The 18,463-nt window shown below is 44.9% G+C and overlaps 1 protein-coding gene across 1 annotated transcript; it reads left to right on the top strand.

Moving 5' to 3' along the window:
* The first annotated feature begins 11,238 nt into the window (after positions 1 to 11,238).
* On the top strand, positions 11,239 to 18,459 carry SRSF9 (serine and arginine rich splicing factor 9). The gene is made up of 4 exons (XM_042910797.1): positions 11,239 to 11,425; positions 14,131 to 14,289; positions 16,040 to 16,212; positions 17,973 to 18,459. Exons 1-4 carry the CDS (start codon positions 11,239 to 11,241, stop codon positions 18,114 to 18,116), a joined length of 663 nt encoding a protein of 220 aa, XP_042766731.1. The 3' UTR covers positions 18,117 to 18,459.
* The last annotated feature ends 4 nt before the right edge of the window (positions 18,460 to 18,463 follow it).

The following is an 18,463-nucleotide window of genomic DNA, read 5'->3' as shown; positions in this document are numbered from 1 at the left end:
GGAGCCTTCAAATTTGTAGTCAGCCAGAAAAAAAATTGTGGGTAAACTGAGAACCCCATTTGCAGCCCTCTCCTAAAGTAAAGATAAGTCTTACAGGGCTGAGCCCTTAGTCTGTGGGGTTCTGCACTAACTCTGGGTAGTATCAGAATTGAATTGAATTGTTGGACACAGAGTTGGTGTGGGAGAATTGGAGAATTGATATGGAAAAATGACACATTACGTATCAAAAAAAAAAAAAAAAAAGACACCAGAGAAAATCACTGAGTATTAGCACAGTGTTAGATACACAGACTTCAACTGATATAAAAATTATAAGCCACAAATAGGAGAGAATTAAAAAAAAAGGATGTGAATAAATGGAAAGTAACATCAAGGTTCTAGATGGGAAGGCCAAATATAGCGTGAATGAAAAAATTTTCCACGTGTAAATTTGTAGATTTAACACCGTTCCAATTAAAATACCAATAAGATGTACAGAACTTGATAGAAAGATGCTAGATTATGCTTAGACAGATTGGCAACAGAACTAAGCCTTCCAGAGGTACAAATTAGGAGGAAAGTTCTAGACTGGGGTCACACTGTTCTTGCCACCACTGAATACCAAGTCACCAAATCAGGGACCTGGAGGCCGCGGAGGGTTTGGCCAGGCAAAAGACTGGGGAGGCAGAGGTGGAGAAATCAGTGTTTCAAGAGGTAGCCCCTACAAAGAACAAGTGTATGCTTTCAGACACAGCAGATCCTAGAGAAGCTGGCTGAGGAGCAGTGGGAGGTGAAGAGAAGCTGGGGGAGGCACATCATGAAGAGCCAAGATAAGGATGTGGAAATAGGGTATCTCTCCAGGGGGCAGTCACTTTGTCTCCTCCACTGCTGAGTCCCTAGCAACTAACCCAGTGCACACAGTAGGTGTTCTACAAATATCTTGGAGATCTCTTCATACCTGTATAAACGGACTTGTTTTTTGTAACTTCTGCATAGTGTTCAGGCTTCCACATTTCCCATGTGACAGGTCCCCTCTGGATAGACCTTGAGATTGCTTCCAGTTATTATTAGGGAATCATATTATTATTATTATTATTATTATTATTTTTGAGAGAAAGAGAGAGAGACAGAGAGAGAGAGAGAAACAGAGTGTGAGTGGGGGAGGGGCACGGAGAGAGAGGGAGACACAGAATCTGAAGCAGGATCCAGGCTCCAAGCTCTCGGCCCAGAGCCCAGAGCTTGAACTCACAAACCATGAGATCATGACCTGAGCCGAAGTTGGACACTTAACCGACTGAGCCACCCAGGCGCCCTGGGAATCATAGTTATTATTAAGAAATATCCTAGCATTTTGAATACAGCTCTCCTGTACTCAGGATCCCTGTATTCAGTGATTCCTCCTGTGGCCTTTCCTCCCCAGGGCCAAGAGGGATCATTGGATTTTTTTTTTTTTGCTTGGTCCTGTTCTGCTCTCCTTCTGGTTCCCAAACAAGCACCCTTTTGCTATTCATGGTCCCCTCTGAGACTGTGAGACTATATTCCCCTCAGGCCTTCTCCTCCCCCCAGCCCGCACATCAACTCCCCTTTACAATCATGCTATTCAGGGATATACAATAAACATTTGTACGGTAAAGGCAACTCACACTGATTTCCATTGAGCGCTGAAATACTTAGGACTTAATGTATACTCTAACCCAGCTTGGTTCTGATTTACATTAGGGCTTCTCACCCTAAGTCACCTGTGGTTCTAGAAGGAGAAAGAACACCCCTCACCCTCAACCCTTGGCCTTATTGTGCTGAACTAGTTTCCCCCAGAGCACCCAGCTCTCTTCCGACCCTCCCAGCTTTCTTTGCACATGCTTTTCCTTTTCCTCTCCTCTCGTGTCTGGGTAACACCAGCTTCTTCTTCAGGTCCTAGAAGCCATTCCCAAGCCCCTTGCCCCCACCGGAAGCCTTCCCTGAACACCCCACTCCAGTCTGGGTTAAGAGCGACAGAAGCACCCTGTACTTCTTGTAGCACATATCCCACTTCACTGCAATTTCGTTTTTAGTAGTTTGTGAACAGTGTGAGGGCAAAGTTTGGCGGTTTTTGGTTGGTTTTGTTTTATTTTGTTTTTTAAGATTTTATTTTATTTTTTACTATTTTTAATGTTTGTTTGTTTATTTATTTATTTATTTAAAGTTTATTTATTTTTGACAGAGAGAGAGAGAGAGAGAGAGACAGCATGAGTGGGGAGGGGCAGAGAGAGAGAGAGAGAGAGAGACAGAATCCGAAGCAGACTCCAGGCTCTAAGCTGTCAGCACAGAGCCCGACGCAGGGCTCAAACTCACGGACCTCGATATCATGACCTGAGCCGAAGTCGGAGGCTCAACCGACAGAGCCACCCAGGCACCCCATTGTTTGTTTATTTTTGAGAGAGAAAGACAGAGAGACAGCAGAGAGACAGAGAGAGCGGGGGAAGGGCAGGGAGTGAAGGAGACACAGAATCTGAAGCAGGCTCCAGGCTCCAAGCTGTTAGCACAGAGCCTGACACGGGGCTCGAAGTCATGAACCGCAGGATTATGACCTGAGCCGAAGTCAGAAGCTTAACTGACCGAACCACCCAGGTGCCCCAAGATTTTATTTGTAAGTAATCTCTATACCCAACGCAGGGCTTGAATTTACAACCCCTGGATCAAGAGTCGCACGCTCTACTGACTGAGCCAGCCAAGCGCCCCAAGTTTGGGTCTTGTTCACTGTTTTGTCCCTGGCGCCCATGACAGCACCAGGCGGTTCTGTGGCTCAATAAGTATCAGTTGAATGAATGAACAAATGTCAAGTGGGCAAGCAGTGGGGAAGCCACCAATGTCCCAGATGCTACATGCACCACTGTAGGCTCTTAGAGCTGGGGAAGAAGCAAAAATCTGGACAAAATGGGACAAAAATCTGGTTTCCTGCAGGTACCTTCAAGGAGTGTGTCTGGCAACCCAAGAGAAAGGATGGAATAACAAAAGAAACTGGTCCCCAGCTGCCTAGCTTCAGGGAATGTTTGTCAGTGTGACATTGACAGAAGCCCTGCACATGTGCTGACTGAGGGGGAGAGCCAGCCTCAGCCAGACAGAAGCAGGTTCAGCTACTGTGCATGTGTTAGCACTGAGGGATGTGTGGCTTAGAAGCTTCTCGGCTCTTCCTTCTTCTTCTTCTTCTTCTTCTTCTTTTTTTTTACTTAAATAAAATCTCCAGCATAAGAGACTCTTAAAAACTGAGAACAAACTGAGGGTTGATGGGGGGTGGGAGGGAGGGGAGGGTGGGTGATGGATATTGAGGAGGGCACCTTTTGGGATGAGCACTGGGTGTTGTATGGAAACCAATTTGACAATAAATTTCATATACTGAAAATAAATAAATAGAAATTAAATAAAATCTCCAGATATTTCCCATATTTGTTTGTTTGTTTGGTTGGTTGGTTGTTTAGCTTTAAGGAGTGTTTTTATTTTTGAGGTGCCATTACCAAATTATATTGACACAGCTCATTAGAAATCTGCTTAGTAAAAAATTGATTTGAGTCCAAAAACATTAAGATTCTATTAAATAAATGTATCTTCTTGCTGCATCAAAAAAAAAAAAATCATTAGCACTCTCATTAATCATTTCACACCCCTTCAACCCTTTGCTTGTGTTTCTGGTTTAATTCGGCTGTGAAATAAGTTTCAAAGGTACGTGATAGGGTGGAGAATGTTTAGGGAAAATTTCTGGGTTGAGGGTAAGGAATTTGGGGCTGAGAAAACAAAACTTGGTGAACTTGAAGAGTCCGTCTGTCATTTTGTACCTTAGTTCCCCTTTTCTGGAGCTAGAATAAATCTTTTTGAAGTACTAGTTAATAAAGTCAACAGGTGTTTATTAAGCACTGTCAAAAAGAAAACCACAGGCCCAAAATAGTGTCACTGAGGTTAAGGCTCCAAGTCAGTAAACCAAGACTTAACACCTAACCTAACTGCGGTTTCAACCCCCCAGAAATGGAACCTTTAACCAGTCAACATGGGAATTTTCTGGTTAACACAAGGAAATTTACTGATAGGCTCCCTTCAGTTCCCCTCAGGAGGATGACTTTGCTTAAAACAATGGATTCTTTGCTAATAATTTGCTTTTTTCCACTCCCTCTCTACCTTTAAAAATGTTTCCTCTTCTATAGCCCTTTGGAATTCTTGTTTACTAGCTAGACTAGATGCTGCCTGATTCATGAATTGATAAATAAAGCCAATTAGAGAGGTGCCTGGCTGCCTCAGAGTGGCATGTGACTCTTGATTGTGGGGTCTTGAGTTTGACCCACGTTGGGTGCAGAGATTACTAAAAAATAAATAAAGTTAAAAAACTAAAGTCAGGGGCACCTGGGTGGCTCAGCTGGTTAAGCATCCAACTTCAGCTCTGGTCATGATTTCACAGTTCATGGGTTCAAGCCCTGTGTCAGGCTCTGTGTGGATAGCTCAGAGCCTGGAGTCTGCTTCGGATTCTGTGTCTCCCTCTCTCTCTGCCCCTTCCCCACTCATTCCCTCTCCCTCTGTCTCTCTCTCTCTCTCTGTCTCTCTCTCTCTCCCCCCCTCAAAAATAAAATTAAAAAAACCAAAAATTAAAAAAAAATAAAGTCATTTAGATCTTTAAAATTTGTTTTTGTTGTTGTTATTTAACAGCACCTACTATGTGCCAACATAACATGGCTGTAAAGGGAAGTGATTGGTCTCAGTGGTTCTTAACCTTTTCTGGGGGGTGTGACCTTTGAGAATGATGAACTGCACCATCCTATATGGTAGCCACTGGCCACATTTGGCTATTTAAAGTCATATTAACTAATTACAATTAAACACAATGAAAAGTTCAGCATCTTAGTTGGAGTTCTTACATTTCAAGTGCTCAATAGCCAAATGTGGCTAATGGCTACCACACAGAACTTAGATATCAAATGTTCCCATCATCATACAAAGTTCGATTGGACAGCATCACATGGCTATTCTCCCCAGAAAAAAAGACTCTTCTTTCAATGTGCAATCCTTTACATCTGACTTTACAACTTTTACAATGTTGAAAGATTGGGGTGGGAGTTGAGTGTGTGTGTGTGTGTGTGTGTGTGGCGGGGGGGCAGTCGTCATTGACTGGTCCCTGATGCCCCTGAATCCAAGACAAAGAAGCCCTGATATGACAAGCTATTTGAACACTCCATCTCAGAATAGAGCAAGCTGACAAAAATAAAGCAACAAAGCTGTTACAAATTCAGTATGCTCACTGCTTTAAATGTACCTCCTCATGTAAAACCAGGGTTCCTACCTGGATGGTCACATTCAAAGAAACATCAGCTTATCCAAAAATAATTGAAAAACAAATACTAAGGATTTTCTGCAGTCTCTTAAGGAGACAACAAAGGGGAATAATATTCACAACACACTGCAAATCTTCTTGAATTATCTTTCCTATCTTTTTCCTCTTCTCATCCTCCCACACGTGGCACTTGCTTCCTGAAAGCTCTCTGCACCCCCATCCAAACCCTCTCCAAACCTAGTCTGCTGCTGCTTCTCCCCTTCCTCCCCTGCACAGCAAATTTCTCTATTAGGGACCTCTGCAGAATATGTTTTTTTTTACTCCATCACACAAATACAGTGGCAAAGAATAACAAAGAGAAGGCTCCCTGGGTGATGTGACTAGGCACATGTTCCACAGTGACACAACCCACAGCTCTCCCTGGCAGCCTGGACCAGTTTTTCTCAGATGACTCATTTTCCCACCAATGGTCTACTCCCCCATCACTTCTTCAGTCCGCTGCTCCCAAGGACCGGAGTCTGGGAGAAACTCATGACTGAGCCTGACACAGAAGAAAACATTTTGTTGGCATGCCAGAGGGAACTGATGTCATAGGGAAAGGGAGAAAACCAGATGGGCTGGTTCGCAGAATGTTTTATCCCTACTGATAATTGTTTTATTATTTTTTGGGGTGAACGGCTTGCTGTGGGAAATACATTAACTCTTCATAGTCTGCCAAGATGAAAGTCTTCAAGATGAAGATAATTCCATTGGTGCCATTCTTATCTTCATGGTACGAATGATTGACATTATTGAGCTCCTATGTATTTTAGGTGAAAGCTTATCCCTGTGGGAACAGCAGTCCTATCCCATGTATCTGAGGACTCTGATGCCCATCCACCATCATTAGGTCATGCACCTGGAATTCTGTTTTCAGTGGACACATAGAGCCTAGAGCCATCACATTTCTTATCCTTCTTTATGTTTTCCATACACATCTGAACTCATCATCATCGTCCATCCCCTATAGATCACCTCCTGCTTTATTCCCATTTTAGAATGCTACTATTGCATAACCAGTTCTCTAAGCCAGAGACTTGGAAATCAACCTGGACTCCTCTTCTCTCAGGCCCCACACCCAACCTATCTCATCTCCCATGTCCTTATGATATCTTTTCCTTGAGATAACCCATCTCCTTAGTATCTATCACCTTACATCAGGCCACTGACATCTCTTGCTTGGAGGACTGCCACAGTCTTCCAACTGGTGTCTCCCTGTGCCAGCTCCCATGTTACTTCTCTGTGTAACCTGCTAGTCAATGGGCCATTTGGGGCTATCCCTGTTCTTGCCTATACTCACCTTTAGGCTAACCTGACTACATTGTCATATCTTCCCAGAACAATAAAAACCCAACTCCAAAGTCATTAGTGGACAATGTAGCTTTAAATGAAGGAATCTATGAAGTCACAGGAGGGGGCTTACACTGCAATTACATAGCAATACTTCCTACCAGAGACTTCTGGTCTCTCATCTCTGCCCAAGATTCTCCTCCTCCCCCCAACCCCCATTATGGCAGCTATTGCCACACCTCTCCTTCACTCCCTTTCCTTTCCCTACTATCCTGCAGCTGCCCTCTAGTCAAATTAGCTCTTGGTCTCCTCCCAGAGACTCTGTAACTCCTACTCCATATCTCTAATCTGCTCAACTGCCACTTCCTTCTGAAAAGATCTCATCCCAGCATAACTCCTTAAAACCCTTCATGGCTACTCACTGTTTTCAGTAGAGTCCACACTCTATAACATGGTCTACTAGGCTTTGCAAGCCCCAGCCAGCTCCTTGTCCCCATCTTCTCCACTTGAACCCTCTGCTCAGCTATACCGTAGGGCAGTGGGGATTGCCCCTGGTCTGATGTGCTCTGTTCTTAATGTTTACTTATTTTTGAGAGAGAGAGAGCGAGCAGAGGAGGGGCAGAGAAAGAGGGAGATTGAGGATCTGAAACAGGCTCTGTGCTGTCAGTGCAGAGGCTGATGCAGGGCTTGAACCGAAGAAATGTGAGATCATGACCTGAGCCTAGGTTGCATGCTTAACCAACTGAGCCACACAGGCACTCCTGTTGTGTTCTCTCTTCTATGGAGGTGATCTGTCATGCTGTCCTTTTTTCCTGAAAAATCCACCCCTTTTCCCCTACAATTAACTCCTACTGTCTTTCAGGGCTCAACCTAAACATCTCCTGCAAGCCTTTCTTATAATCTTGAAGACTGTGTTAGGCGGTCTCACAGCAGTTTACCTTTATTGCAACTGGGCTCTCAATGGCTGTTTGAATAACAACTTGAAATATACTTTGAGGACAGAATTGTATTACCACATGCCATGGGCCTCCTACAGGGCCTAAACTATAGCAATGGACTCAATGGTGCTGAATAACTAAATAAGCAAAAGCTCAAAAGCGCATCCCTGCCTAGGGTCTGTGTCCTTAGTAGAGAATGGAACCCATGAGCCCTTTAAGCATTAAGCTATAATTCTGGCCTCGTTTGTGTTCTAAACTGCAAAGGTTAGTACCTGAATTCACAGAAAAAAAAACTCTACCCTTTGGGGTTCCATGGATGATCATAAACGACCCCTAGAAATTTAGCTGTGTTCCTTCTAATCTAGGAAGGCTGTAGTTGCCATATCTCCACATAAGGGCACATTTTCTAGGCTAGGTATGAATCCCTCTGGGGATTGCATGCCTTAGGACTTTGTACAATATATGCTGAATCATTACTATTTATAAGCAATCTTCCACCTAGAGTACTAGTAGGCTACTTAGCTGACTCCAATAGCTTTTTTTTTTTTTTTTTGGTTTGGTCTTTCCAGGCAACAACCATGTAGGAGTGGCAGGACTCAGAAAGAGGTATTAACACACCTAAACATACCCCCAAAATGGGAAGGCATCTGGACTTTTGGATGCCTTTAGGATATGTAAGCTCCTATAAGTAAGGCTTTGTACTTAGACTCAAGATCATATTTGGCCAGGGCTCTTTCCTGCTTGACTTCTGAAGGCTAGCAAAGAACAACTAGAAGCTTTACATAATCCAGAATACAACAGATGGTTCTGTTTTATTTTAGAAATAATTTATTGTGCTTTGTTCCAATTATAAAAGTAGTACATGCCAAATACAAATTTGATAAATACGGAAAAGCATAAATAAAAATATAGAAATCATTTCCAACAAGAAGGTATCTCCACAAACATTTGGAGTTATTTTCTTCTATGCTTTTTTGTTACAAGTAATGTATATATGTGTGTGTGTGTGTGCGTGTGCGTGTGTGTATACACACACGCACACGCACACACACATATATATATATATTTTTTTCCCCTCTCCAGTGTGTGTGTGTGTGTGTGTGTGTGTGTGTGTGTGTATTCCCTTGAACAGAACTGGGTAACACTGCTTAAATTTTTGTTTACTTTTTTTTCCCAGAATATAAAAATGAAACAGAGTTGCAGTAACTATATTCAGCTTTACAGAAATGTGTAAGGTCTAAAGTGAAAATGCCCACAATTGCATTCTTTAGAAACAACTGGTGTCAACCAGTTTAATAGATTCCTTGAGAATATATATTTACATGTGTATAACGTACATATTAAACACCATTTTATTTATTTATTTATTTATTTATTTATTTATTTATTTTTAATTTTTTTTTTCAACGTTTTTTATTTATTTTTGGGACAGAGAGAGACAGAGCATGAACGGGGGAGGGGCAGAGAGAGAGGGAGACACAGAATCGGAAACAGGCTCCAGGCTCCGAGCCATCAGCCCAGAGCCTGACGCGGGGCTCGAACTCACAGACCGCGAGATCGTGACCTGGCTGAAGTCGGACGCTTAACCGACTGCGCCACCCAGGCGCCCCTATTTTTAAAATAAAATTTATTTATTTATTTTGAGAGAGAGAGTGCAAGTAGGGGAGGGGCAGAGAGAGAAAGAGAGAGAGAATCCCAAGCAGGCTCTGCAACGTCAGTGCAGAGCCTGATGTGGGGCTCAAACTCCTGAACTATGAGATCATGACCTGAGCCAAAATCAAGAGTTGGGTGCTTAACTGACTGAGCCACCCAGATGCCCCTAAACACCATTTTAAATTCGTTTTAATTATAACTAAATTAGCATGACCTTAGCATCCTTCAAAATATCATTTAAAAATTGTGTAACATTCAATATTATTATGTTGGACCACTCCCTTATTATCAAGCATTCCATTTTTTTAACTGCACAAAATGCAATGAACATAATTTACTGTAACATTTTCATATTTCCTGATGATAAAATCCTACAAGTGAAATTACTGGACCAAAAGGTATGTGTATATTATCAGGGACTGATGTATACCATCACAATCTGCCTTTCAAAAAGGATGTACACTCAGTAGTTATGCGTGAGTGCCTAATTTCTGTTTTGATTTTAAAAGGCTCAGAGGTGGTATAAGCACAAATCAACTACTGTACCTTCATATTAAATTTTTTTTAATGTTTATTTTTGAGAGAGAGTGGGGTAAGGGCAGAGAGAAAGTCGGAGGATAGAGGATCTTAAGCAGGCTCTGTGCTGAAAGCAAATAGCCTGATGCTTGCAGGAACTCACCAACTGTGAGATCATGACCTGAGCCAAAGACGGACACTTAATCACCTAAGCCACCCAGGCGCCCCTAAATGTTTGGTTTTATTCCGTTGCTATTCATTGCTAACATTAACAGAGTTGGGTTTTTTTGGTTTTGGTTTTTTTTGGCGACCGGGGCAGAACACGAACACCAGAGTTTGTTTTTAACAAGTTTCATACCTGCCCCATTTATTATGCAAATTTCTAGACATACAAAAAGGTTTAAAGAATGGTGCACTGAACAGACTGAACGCACCCACCGTCTAGATTCCACAGTTAACATTCCGCTGTGTTTGCTTTTGCCTATCTGCCCATTATGCATCAATCCACAGAGGTTTCGTTTTTAATAGGAAAGCTCTTTTTCGATCAAGACTCTTGTGATGCAAGGCCTCTATTTCTGGAGCGTCCCCACGTTCAGTGCCCTGAACTATGGGAAGTAAATGTGAAAAAGTGCCGAGGTGAGTGTCTACCCGAGCTCCTGAAAGGCTCGGCCCACAGGTCGGGGGCACGGCTTCGGCTTCTAATCCTGATCCCCTCAGTTTTCTCACCTGTAACACTGGAATCCCTCCATCCCCGGTGAGGATTAAAGCACTCTATAACGACAGCCGAGATGCTTAAGACTCTTTTACTCCCTCCGTGTCTCCCTTGAATGTCACAGCCCAAGCTCCGGAGGCCATCTCAGCTGTCACACCCACTTTAGTTCCCCGTCAGTTCTTAGACCTCAGTTCTAAGCAAGTGTTAAATGGGGGCAGGGTCACCCAGAGGGCTACTGACCTGAGTCTGAGGGCCGCGACAGCCCCACCCAGCCCACCGTCCGGGACTCCTTCAGACCGCAGCGTGGTCGGCCTGCGGCCCGGACCTGGCTCCCTCCCTCCGGCGCCCCGCAAGCAGAGTGACAGTCCGCGGGGTCCCTTCCGCCCGCCGCCCGCCGCCCGCGTCGCCACAGGGAATGCTCACAAAAGCCTGTGAGGCAGGCGGCGCTACAGAGGCAGAAAACTGAGGCCTAGGAAGCCTGAGTCACTCGCCCAAGCGCACTAATTAGGCGAGTGAATTGCTTTCAAGGAATTCTGGGAATCGAACCCAATTCACGGGACTCCAATCTCTCTCTCTAGTCGCCCTCGAGCCCACACGCGCCTACAGGGGGCGCCGGCCTGCGCGCACGCGCGGTCATCGCAGCGCGTCCCCTTTAAGACGATTCTTTTTGCCTCCGTCGACCCCTTCGCTTCCGCTCCGCCGTTCCCACAATGCAGTGCGGCTGAGCGCCTCCGAGCCCGCGGGGACGCTGCGGGGGGACCCCGGCTGAGGCGGCGGCGGCGACGTGGGCTGCGGCGGGCCCGCGGCGTCGGGCGGTGCGGATGTCGGGCTGGGCGGACGAGCGCGGCGGCGAGGGAGACGGGCGCATCTACGTGGGGAACCTTCCGACCGACGTGCGCGAGAAGGACCTGGAGGACCTGTTCTACAAGTACGGCCGCATCCGCGAGATCGAGCTCAAGAACCGGCACGGCCTCGTGCCCTTCGCCTTCGTGCGCTTCGAGGACCCCGGTGAGGCCCCGCTCCGCCCGCCCGAGACCCCGGGCCCCCGGGCCCCCGCCTTCCCTCCTCCCCTGTGGGGCCTCCCCTCCCCCCTCAGCGCAGACCCCTCACGGCGCCCCCGGGTGGAGGATGAGGCCTCTCACCGCCCGCTCTGGCCGTCCTTTGCTCCGTCGTCACTTCCTCTAGGACTATTTTTTTACTTTATTTAAAAAACAAAAGCTGGGCCTGTGGAGGGCCCCGGCCCGCCCAGACTGGCCTCGGGGATGGTACACGCGACCGTTCTCTCCCTCATGGCTGGAGGGGCAGCCTTCAGGGGAAGCGGCCCAGGGCACCTTGGGCCCGGAACCAGCCGGGAGAGGACTCGGACTCGGTGAAGAGCAGAAGTGGCCAGGCCCCCTCCCTGCCCACCCCTCCCCCCAGCCAGAACTCGCCGTTAGCGGGGAACAGACTGCGGGGATGTGGTTGCCTTTGGAGGGTGAAAGGGGGTCTCTGTGATGGCCCAGATCTCCATCTGCGCGCGCCCCTCCTCACAAGGTCCCGGCCTTGTCCTTCTAAAAGCACCAGGGCTTTGGAAGAACTTCCAAAATGGTCGGGGGTGGGGGGTGTCTGATTTCACTCCACTCCTCTGAGGGAGACACCGCTAGACGCTTAGGGCCCCAAGCATTTGATCCCTAAACTGGCTCGAAGGGGTCTTTTTGATTTTTGCAAACTTTGTAGGCCTGATGGCCAGAAAAGGTCTGGGAACTTTCAAAACTGCGGTTGGTGGTTCCCAGAAGCCGCCGCATTGGACTGGTCACTCCACCCGGGGTCCGTGAGAGCCCAGTGTTTCCCAGCATTGACCCAGGGAATGCTTCACCTAGTGTGCGCCGGGCGGGCTCTGCTGCAAGGACTGTCTTTCGGGTGTCTTGCCTACCTGGTGTAGTGGCATAGGGCCAGGAGGGCCTCTGTGGAGGAGGTAGGAAGCACTCTGAGGCTTTGATGATCCCCACAGAGCTGCCATTTGCCTCAAAAACGGAACTGGGCATTTTCACACTGAAACTGGAGGTTGCACCTCTGTGACTGTTCCGGTGTGTTTTTTGAAGTCACTGTGTGTCAAGTACCACTTTAGCGTTTTCAACAACCTATAAAAGAGGTAGTGTTAGCCACATCTTACGAATGAAGAAACTGGGGATTTAGAGTTGCTGATAAAAGAGAATGCTAGTAAGGGATAAGGTAGGATTTGAACCCCCCCTGTGCTGCCCTTTAGAACACAAACTTCCTGTGTGATGTGCTGCATTGTCATCTCTTCCCTCCTTTCATAATAGAAAAGCTATCTTTTGATATCATTAGAGCACTGCACACGTAGTACCTTCTTTAATCCTTATGACAACTCTGTGAGGGAGGCATGTTGTTCACATTTAAGAGACGTGAAAACTTGATAAAAGCACTTACCCAAAGACGGCTACTAGTAAGTAGGGTAATGATTGGAACTGGTCAGTCTGCTTTGAAATCCGCTCTTCAACCCTAGCAGTTCTGCCTCTCCTTCACTTCATTATAAATATAGCCAGGTTTGCACTGGTTGTGGTCCTTGCTTTTAACCCGGGGACTAGAACTGTGGTAAGCAATTATGTGCTGTGACAACTGAATGATGCCTTCATTAGTACATCTTCGGCTCTGCTTGTCCATCCAAGCACGGAGGCCATTCTTTCTCCAATCCAGTGCTGGAGAACCAGCTTGGTTCTACTAGAGCCCTAGGGAAGACTGGAAGTGACTTCATTGAATATTTACCTCTCTGGCAGAACTGTACCCAGAGAGCGGTCTCCACAACTTAGTTTTCCAAACCATGCTGAAAAAGTACACATGAGAGAGTTCCACATTCCTCACAAAATACTACTTTCAGTCTGATTTTTTAAGTTTATGAATTTATTTTTGTGAGAGGGAGAGAGTCCGAGTGGGATAGAGGGGCAGAGAGAGAATCTCAAGCAGGCTCCACGCTCATGACAGAGCTGGATATAGGGCTCAATCCCACAACTGTGAGATCATGACCTGAGCCGAAATCAAGAATCAGACACTTAACTGAGCCACCCAGGCTCCTCCCCAGAGCCTGATTTCTTTTTAAATGATTTTTCTTTCTTTTTTTTTTACATTTATTTATTTTTGAGAGACAGAGTAAGACAAAGTGAGAGCGGGGGAGGGGCAGAGAGAGGGGGAGACACAGGATCTGAAGCAGGCTCCAAGGCTCTGAGCTGTCAGCACAGAGCCCGACGCGGGGCTCGAACCCACAGACCTTGAGATCATGACCTGAGCCGAAGTCGGATGCTCAACCGACTGAGCCACCCAGGCGCCCCTAAATGATTTTTCTTTCTATAGATTTGATGGTACCAATCCTTGTTAATTATTAAAGGACTAGTGTGTGGAGGGCATTTTAAGAAACTGCTAACAGGGTTAGAGAAATATACTGATGAAATCACTTATCTGCCAATTCTTTTTTCTGAATGAATCCTCTTATAAGTAATCTCTTTACTGTTTCATTATCATTTCATATCTAGAAAACCCTGTGTGGGACAGCTGTAAAGTTTAAATCTAATACCATGAAGTATCTTCAAAGCAGTAGTGCATCAAGATTGTTTTTCTCAATTCTAGGTTTCCCTTTTATACTTGTTACTCATGCCCCTCACTGGGAAGTCAGTCAGCCTCCTGAGCAGCACTAACTCCACAAACTTTTCTTTGCAGAGATGCTGAGGATGCAATTTATGGAAGGAATGGTTATGATTATGGCCAGTGTCGGCTTCGTGTGGAGTTCCCCAGGACTTATGGCAGTCGGGGTGGGTGGCCCCGCGGTGGGAGGAATGGGCCTCCTACAAGAAGATCTGATTTCCGAGTTCTTGTTTCAGGTATGTTCTTTTCAAACCGAATAAGGTGATGCATGTAAAATACTTAGCACACAGTCTGGCCTCCAAGAAATGTTAGCTGTTACTTTGCATGGAACACAGGCTTTCTTTTCAGTAGACTGTGCACAGTCTGAAGCCCCGCAGTCTTGCCAGTGAGGCAGGCAGGTATCTTGCAAATGAAACTGCATTGGTAGTACAGCCTTGGTAGAACATAAATTTGCCTTTTTTTTTTTTTTTAATGTTCATTTTTATTTTTAAGAGAGAGACAGAGCATGAAGGGGAGGGGCGGAGAGAGAGGGAGACACAGAACTCAAAGCAAGCTCCAGGCTCTGTGCTCTCAGTACAAAGCCTGATGCGGGGCTTGAAGTCATGAACTGTGAGATCGTGGCCTGAGCTGAAGTCAGACACTCAACTGACTGAAGCACCCAGGCGTCCCCATAAATTTGCTTTTTATAAAGGAGTTTCCTACTGTTGAGAGGGAAGATGATGGCAAAACCCCGGAGCTAGAATTCTATAGATGTTTTCTTTTGGAATGTACTAGGTTTCAGATTTGCTAGACATTCCAGGAGCCAGAATTGAATAACTGTTCGGCCTTGGATCGTGAAAAACACCAGATTTTGGTGGTGGCTTTGGAATTATACAAAAGAGAAAACAAAACAACTTTAAGTTTTAGGGATTGTTTTGCAGAATATAGAATGATATAGAATGAAATGTCTAAATGAAATGTTCACAAGTGATGAAACGGCAAGCTCAGAGGTGTACGCATCTTTTCAAAATATTAATACAGTGGTGAAGACCTGGGGCCCTCTGCACATTACAGGGGCATTTTAAGACCATGGTGGAGTGAAATGTATTGAAGAACTTGGCACTTTCTTAGATAGGAATTTCACACTGTCACAACAGACTCCTGTGGTGCTTAACAGTGATCCTCTCAGTATCTGCCTATCTTGTGTCCCTTTGTAATTTTTTTAACCCCAGAACTCTATTCCCTCCTTCAGGATGTCATACATATCTTTTTTTCTCTCCATGCTGCTCTGAAATCCTGCTTAGAAAACTATTAGGAAATGGCTGCAGTCCTGAGCTGTGAGCGGTAAACACAGCCTTTGAGAGCAGGAGCACATTTCCCTTTCATGACATCAGGTAGGGTTGTATAATTCCCGACTAGTTTTAGCGTCTGAGTCTTACCTTTTCCCCCACTGTATTGAAGAATGTTGGTGATCTTTTAAAAGGTACTTTGTTTAATTTGTCAGTCATTCACTACTACAAGAAAAACTTTAGATTTTTTGGTGTGTTGTTACCTTCGGCTACACCTTGGTTATTACTTCATTGGATACTTTCAAAATTCCTATGTTCTGAGAACCCAGTAAGCAAGAAACAGTTGGTACTGATAAATTTCATAATGGAAAAAAATTAGAACTCAAAAGTCTTGGGAGTTTGATATTAAATATGAAGGATAAAGAAAGGCAGGCTGTGAATCTCAGAGATATCAAACCTATAATAGGGTAGACTTATTGCTCCATTGGAAAGGCTTGGTCTCTGGAAAATTAGCCTAGGACCAGCTTCTTACAGTGGTTTACTACACATACTTTAGTGCTCTTTTCTGGATTTATGTCCCTACGGTTTATGATTTGGGGATCCTCAGGATTTAAAAGTAGTGAGTGATTGATGGAAAAGGGACCCTAGGTATTGCTGGCTCTTAACAGGTCAGTTAACATGGCTGAAGGATATGGCCTCTTATGTTGTCCATGCCTAGGACTTCCTCCATCAGGCAGCTGGCAGGATCTGAAGGATCACATGAGAGAAGCTGGGGACGTCTGTTATGCAGATGTGCAGAAGGATGGAATGGGGATGGTGGAATATCTCCGAAAAGAAGACATGGAATATGCCCTCCGTAAACTGGATGACACCAAATTCCGCTCTCATGAGGTGGGTTCCCACCTTCTGTTGAGCTTGCACCCAGGCCACTCCACCTGAAGCTGATCTAGAGAAGTAGCAACAGGCCATGCATTTGCCATTTGAGGACCTCACAGTACCATTAAAGATCTGTCTTAAGTGGAAAAGCCAAGGAATTCATCATGCCTGAGTCCTGCAGGGTCATAACAGAGAAATCTGCAGTCATAGTATTTTTAACCCGGAGAGAATACTGGTGCAGTCTGTCATAATGTGGTGAGCTATTCTGTGATACCATTCCCTTCACAGCTGGTTTAATCTGCAGTGTACCTCTGTGAACCTGATCATTATGGTTGTCCCTCCTCTGGGTCTAGTCTGGGTTCTGCAAGCCAGCCTCAGCATCTCAGCTTTTCTAGGTACTGCTGTTGGGCCAAGTTGTACACTTAATTTTTCCTTTCCCAAAGTAGTGCAGGATCCTCTTTGAAACCTTAGCCATCTTGGCATTTTCTTATAATGACCTTACCCTCAAGACTTAGTTCTTTATGTCTTTCAAGAAGGCAGCTGCTACTTTGGATCTTTCTATCTGATTCACATGTTGACTGTCCTTTTGATACCATTGAGACCAGAGAGCAGAACAACTGGACATTCTTTTTTTACTGTTTATATTGTCCTGACTTATGGGTTTAGATGTCTGGAGATAGGAATTTCTGGGTCCATTTCCTTTTCCTTCCTTCTTTCTTTCCTTTCTTCCTTCCTTCCTTTTTTTAGAGAGAGCGAGTGAGTACGAGTGAGGGAGAGGGGCAGAGGGAGAGAATCTTAAGCAGGCTCCAAACTGAGCATGGACTTGGGGCTTGAGCCCACAACCCTGGCATCATGACCTAAGCTGAAATCAAGAGTTGGCCGCTCAACTGACTGAGTCACCCAGGAGCCCCAAGGATCTATTTCTTTTTCTAAGGATTCATATAATTCCCTAATTTTATGGCTTGGAAAGTACACAGCTTAACATTGCTTTTACTCAGACTGAATTTGGAGCAGAAACAAAACATCTGGTCCTTAGTTACACTGCAAAGCAGGGTCTCAGTAAGGATAAATCCAATTACTGACTTTACCTAGGGAATTCCACATCTGACTTCTTTCATCTTAGCATCTTTAGATCCTTTGAGAGTGTTGGCTGAGGGCAAAGGGCCTGAACACAGGCCAGCCTAGACATGACTCCTCTGCCACTCACTCATTTATTTCTTAGCAGAGTTATTCTCTGAACTTTGGTCCCTCGATATGCAAAACAGGAACAATAATAGCACTGTCTCATAAGACTTGCCAGGAAGCTAACTTACGAGTATCTAACCCAGGTCCTGACACCTGAGAGGTGTTGAATACTGGTTAGCTTCTTCCATAGGAACCCATCCTCAAACGCATATATGAGGTGGCAGGGGATTGAACTGAATGACCTCTGAGATCCTTTCCAGTTCTTAAGATTCAGGAGTCAGTGGTAGTAATTCAGATATGTTAATCGTAGTAGCTAGTATTTCAGCTCATTTACAACATGTGAAGTTGTCATTTATTGTATGTGTCACCCTGGAATAGATTATAACATTGTTTTCCTCATTGTTAAAATGTGCTGGTAAACCTACCTAGGGCATAGCATTGTTGTGAGGGTTTAATGAGATGACATCATGCCAGACAAACAGTAAGTGCTCGGTACTTAACTATTATTGTTAGGCAGCCATGTTAAGTTTTAGTGTGCTGTATTTCTCTGAGTCTTATTTTTTCCTTCACTCTTTTTGTTTGAATTTCAGGGTGAAACTTCCTACATCCGAGTTTATCCAGAGAGAAGCACCAGCTATGGCTACTCACGGTCTCGTTCTGGGTCAAGGGGCCGTGACTCTCCATACCAAAGCAGGGGTTCCCCACACTACTTCTCTCCTTTCAGGCCCTACTGAGACAGGTGATGGGAAATTTTTCTTTATTTTTTAGGTGAACTGAGCTCTTTGTGCTCAGAATCTACATTCCAGATTGATGATTTAGTGTCTTAGGAAATTTTTTTAATTTTTTTTTTAAGGAAATAAAATACATAATTTCTACCAGGGCCATATTGGCAGTGAAACATTATAAACTGCAGAAATTGTGGTTTTGGTTCAGAAATAAGTTGTATATTTTTCACCCCTGATTATGGGAAAAAAATCAGTGCTGTGTCTTTGTGGGTTGCTCTACTATGGAGATCAGCAGTTACTGTGACTGAGTCGGCCCATTCTGTTTAGAAATATATTTTAAACGTTTAGTAATTGAC

Source organism: Panthera leo, chromosome D3 (assembly GCF_018350215.1).
Source record: "Panthera leo isolate Ple1 chromosome D3, P.leo_Ple1_pat1.1, whole genome shotgun sequence".
Lineage (NCBI taxonomy): Eukaryota > Metazoa > Chordata > Mammalia > Carnivora > Felidae > Panthera > Panthera leo.
This window is presented reverse-complemented; position numbering and strand designations above follow the sequence as displayed.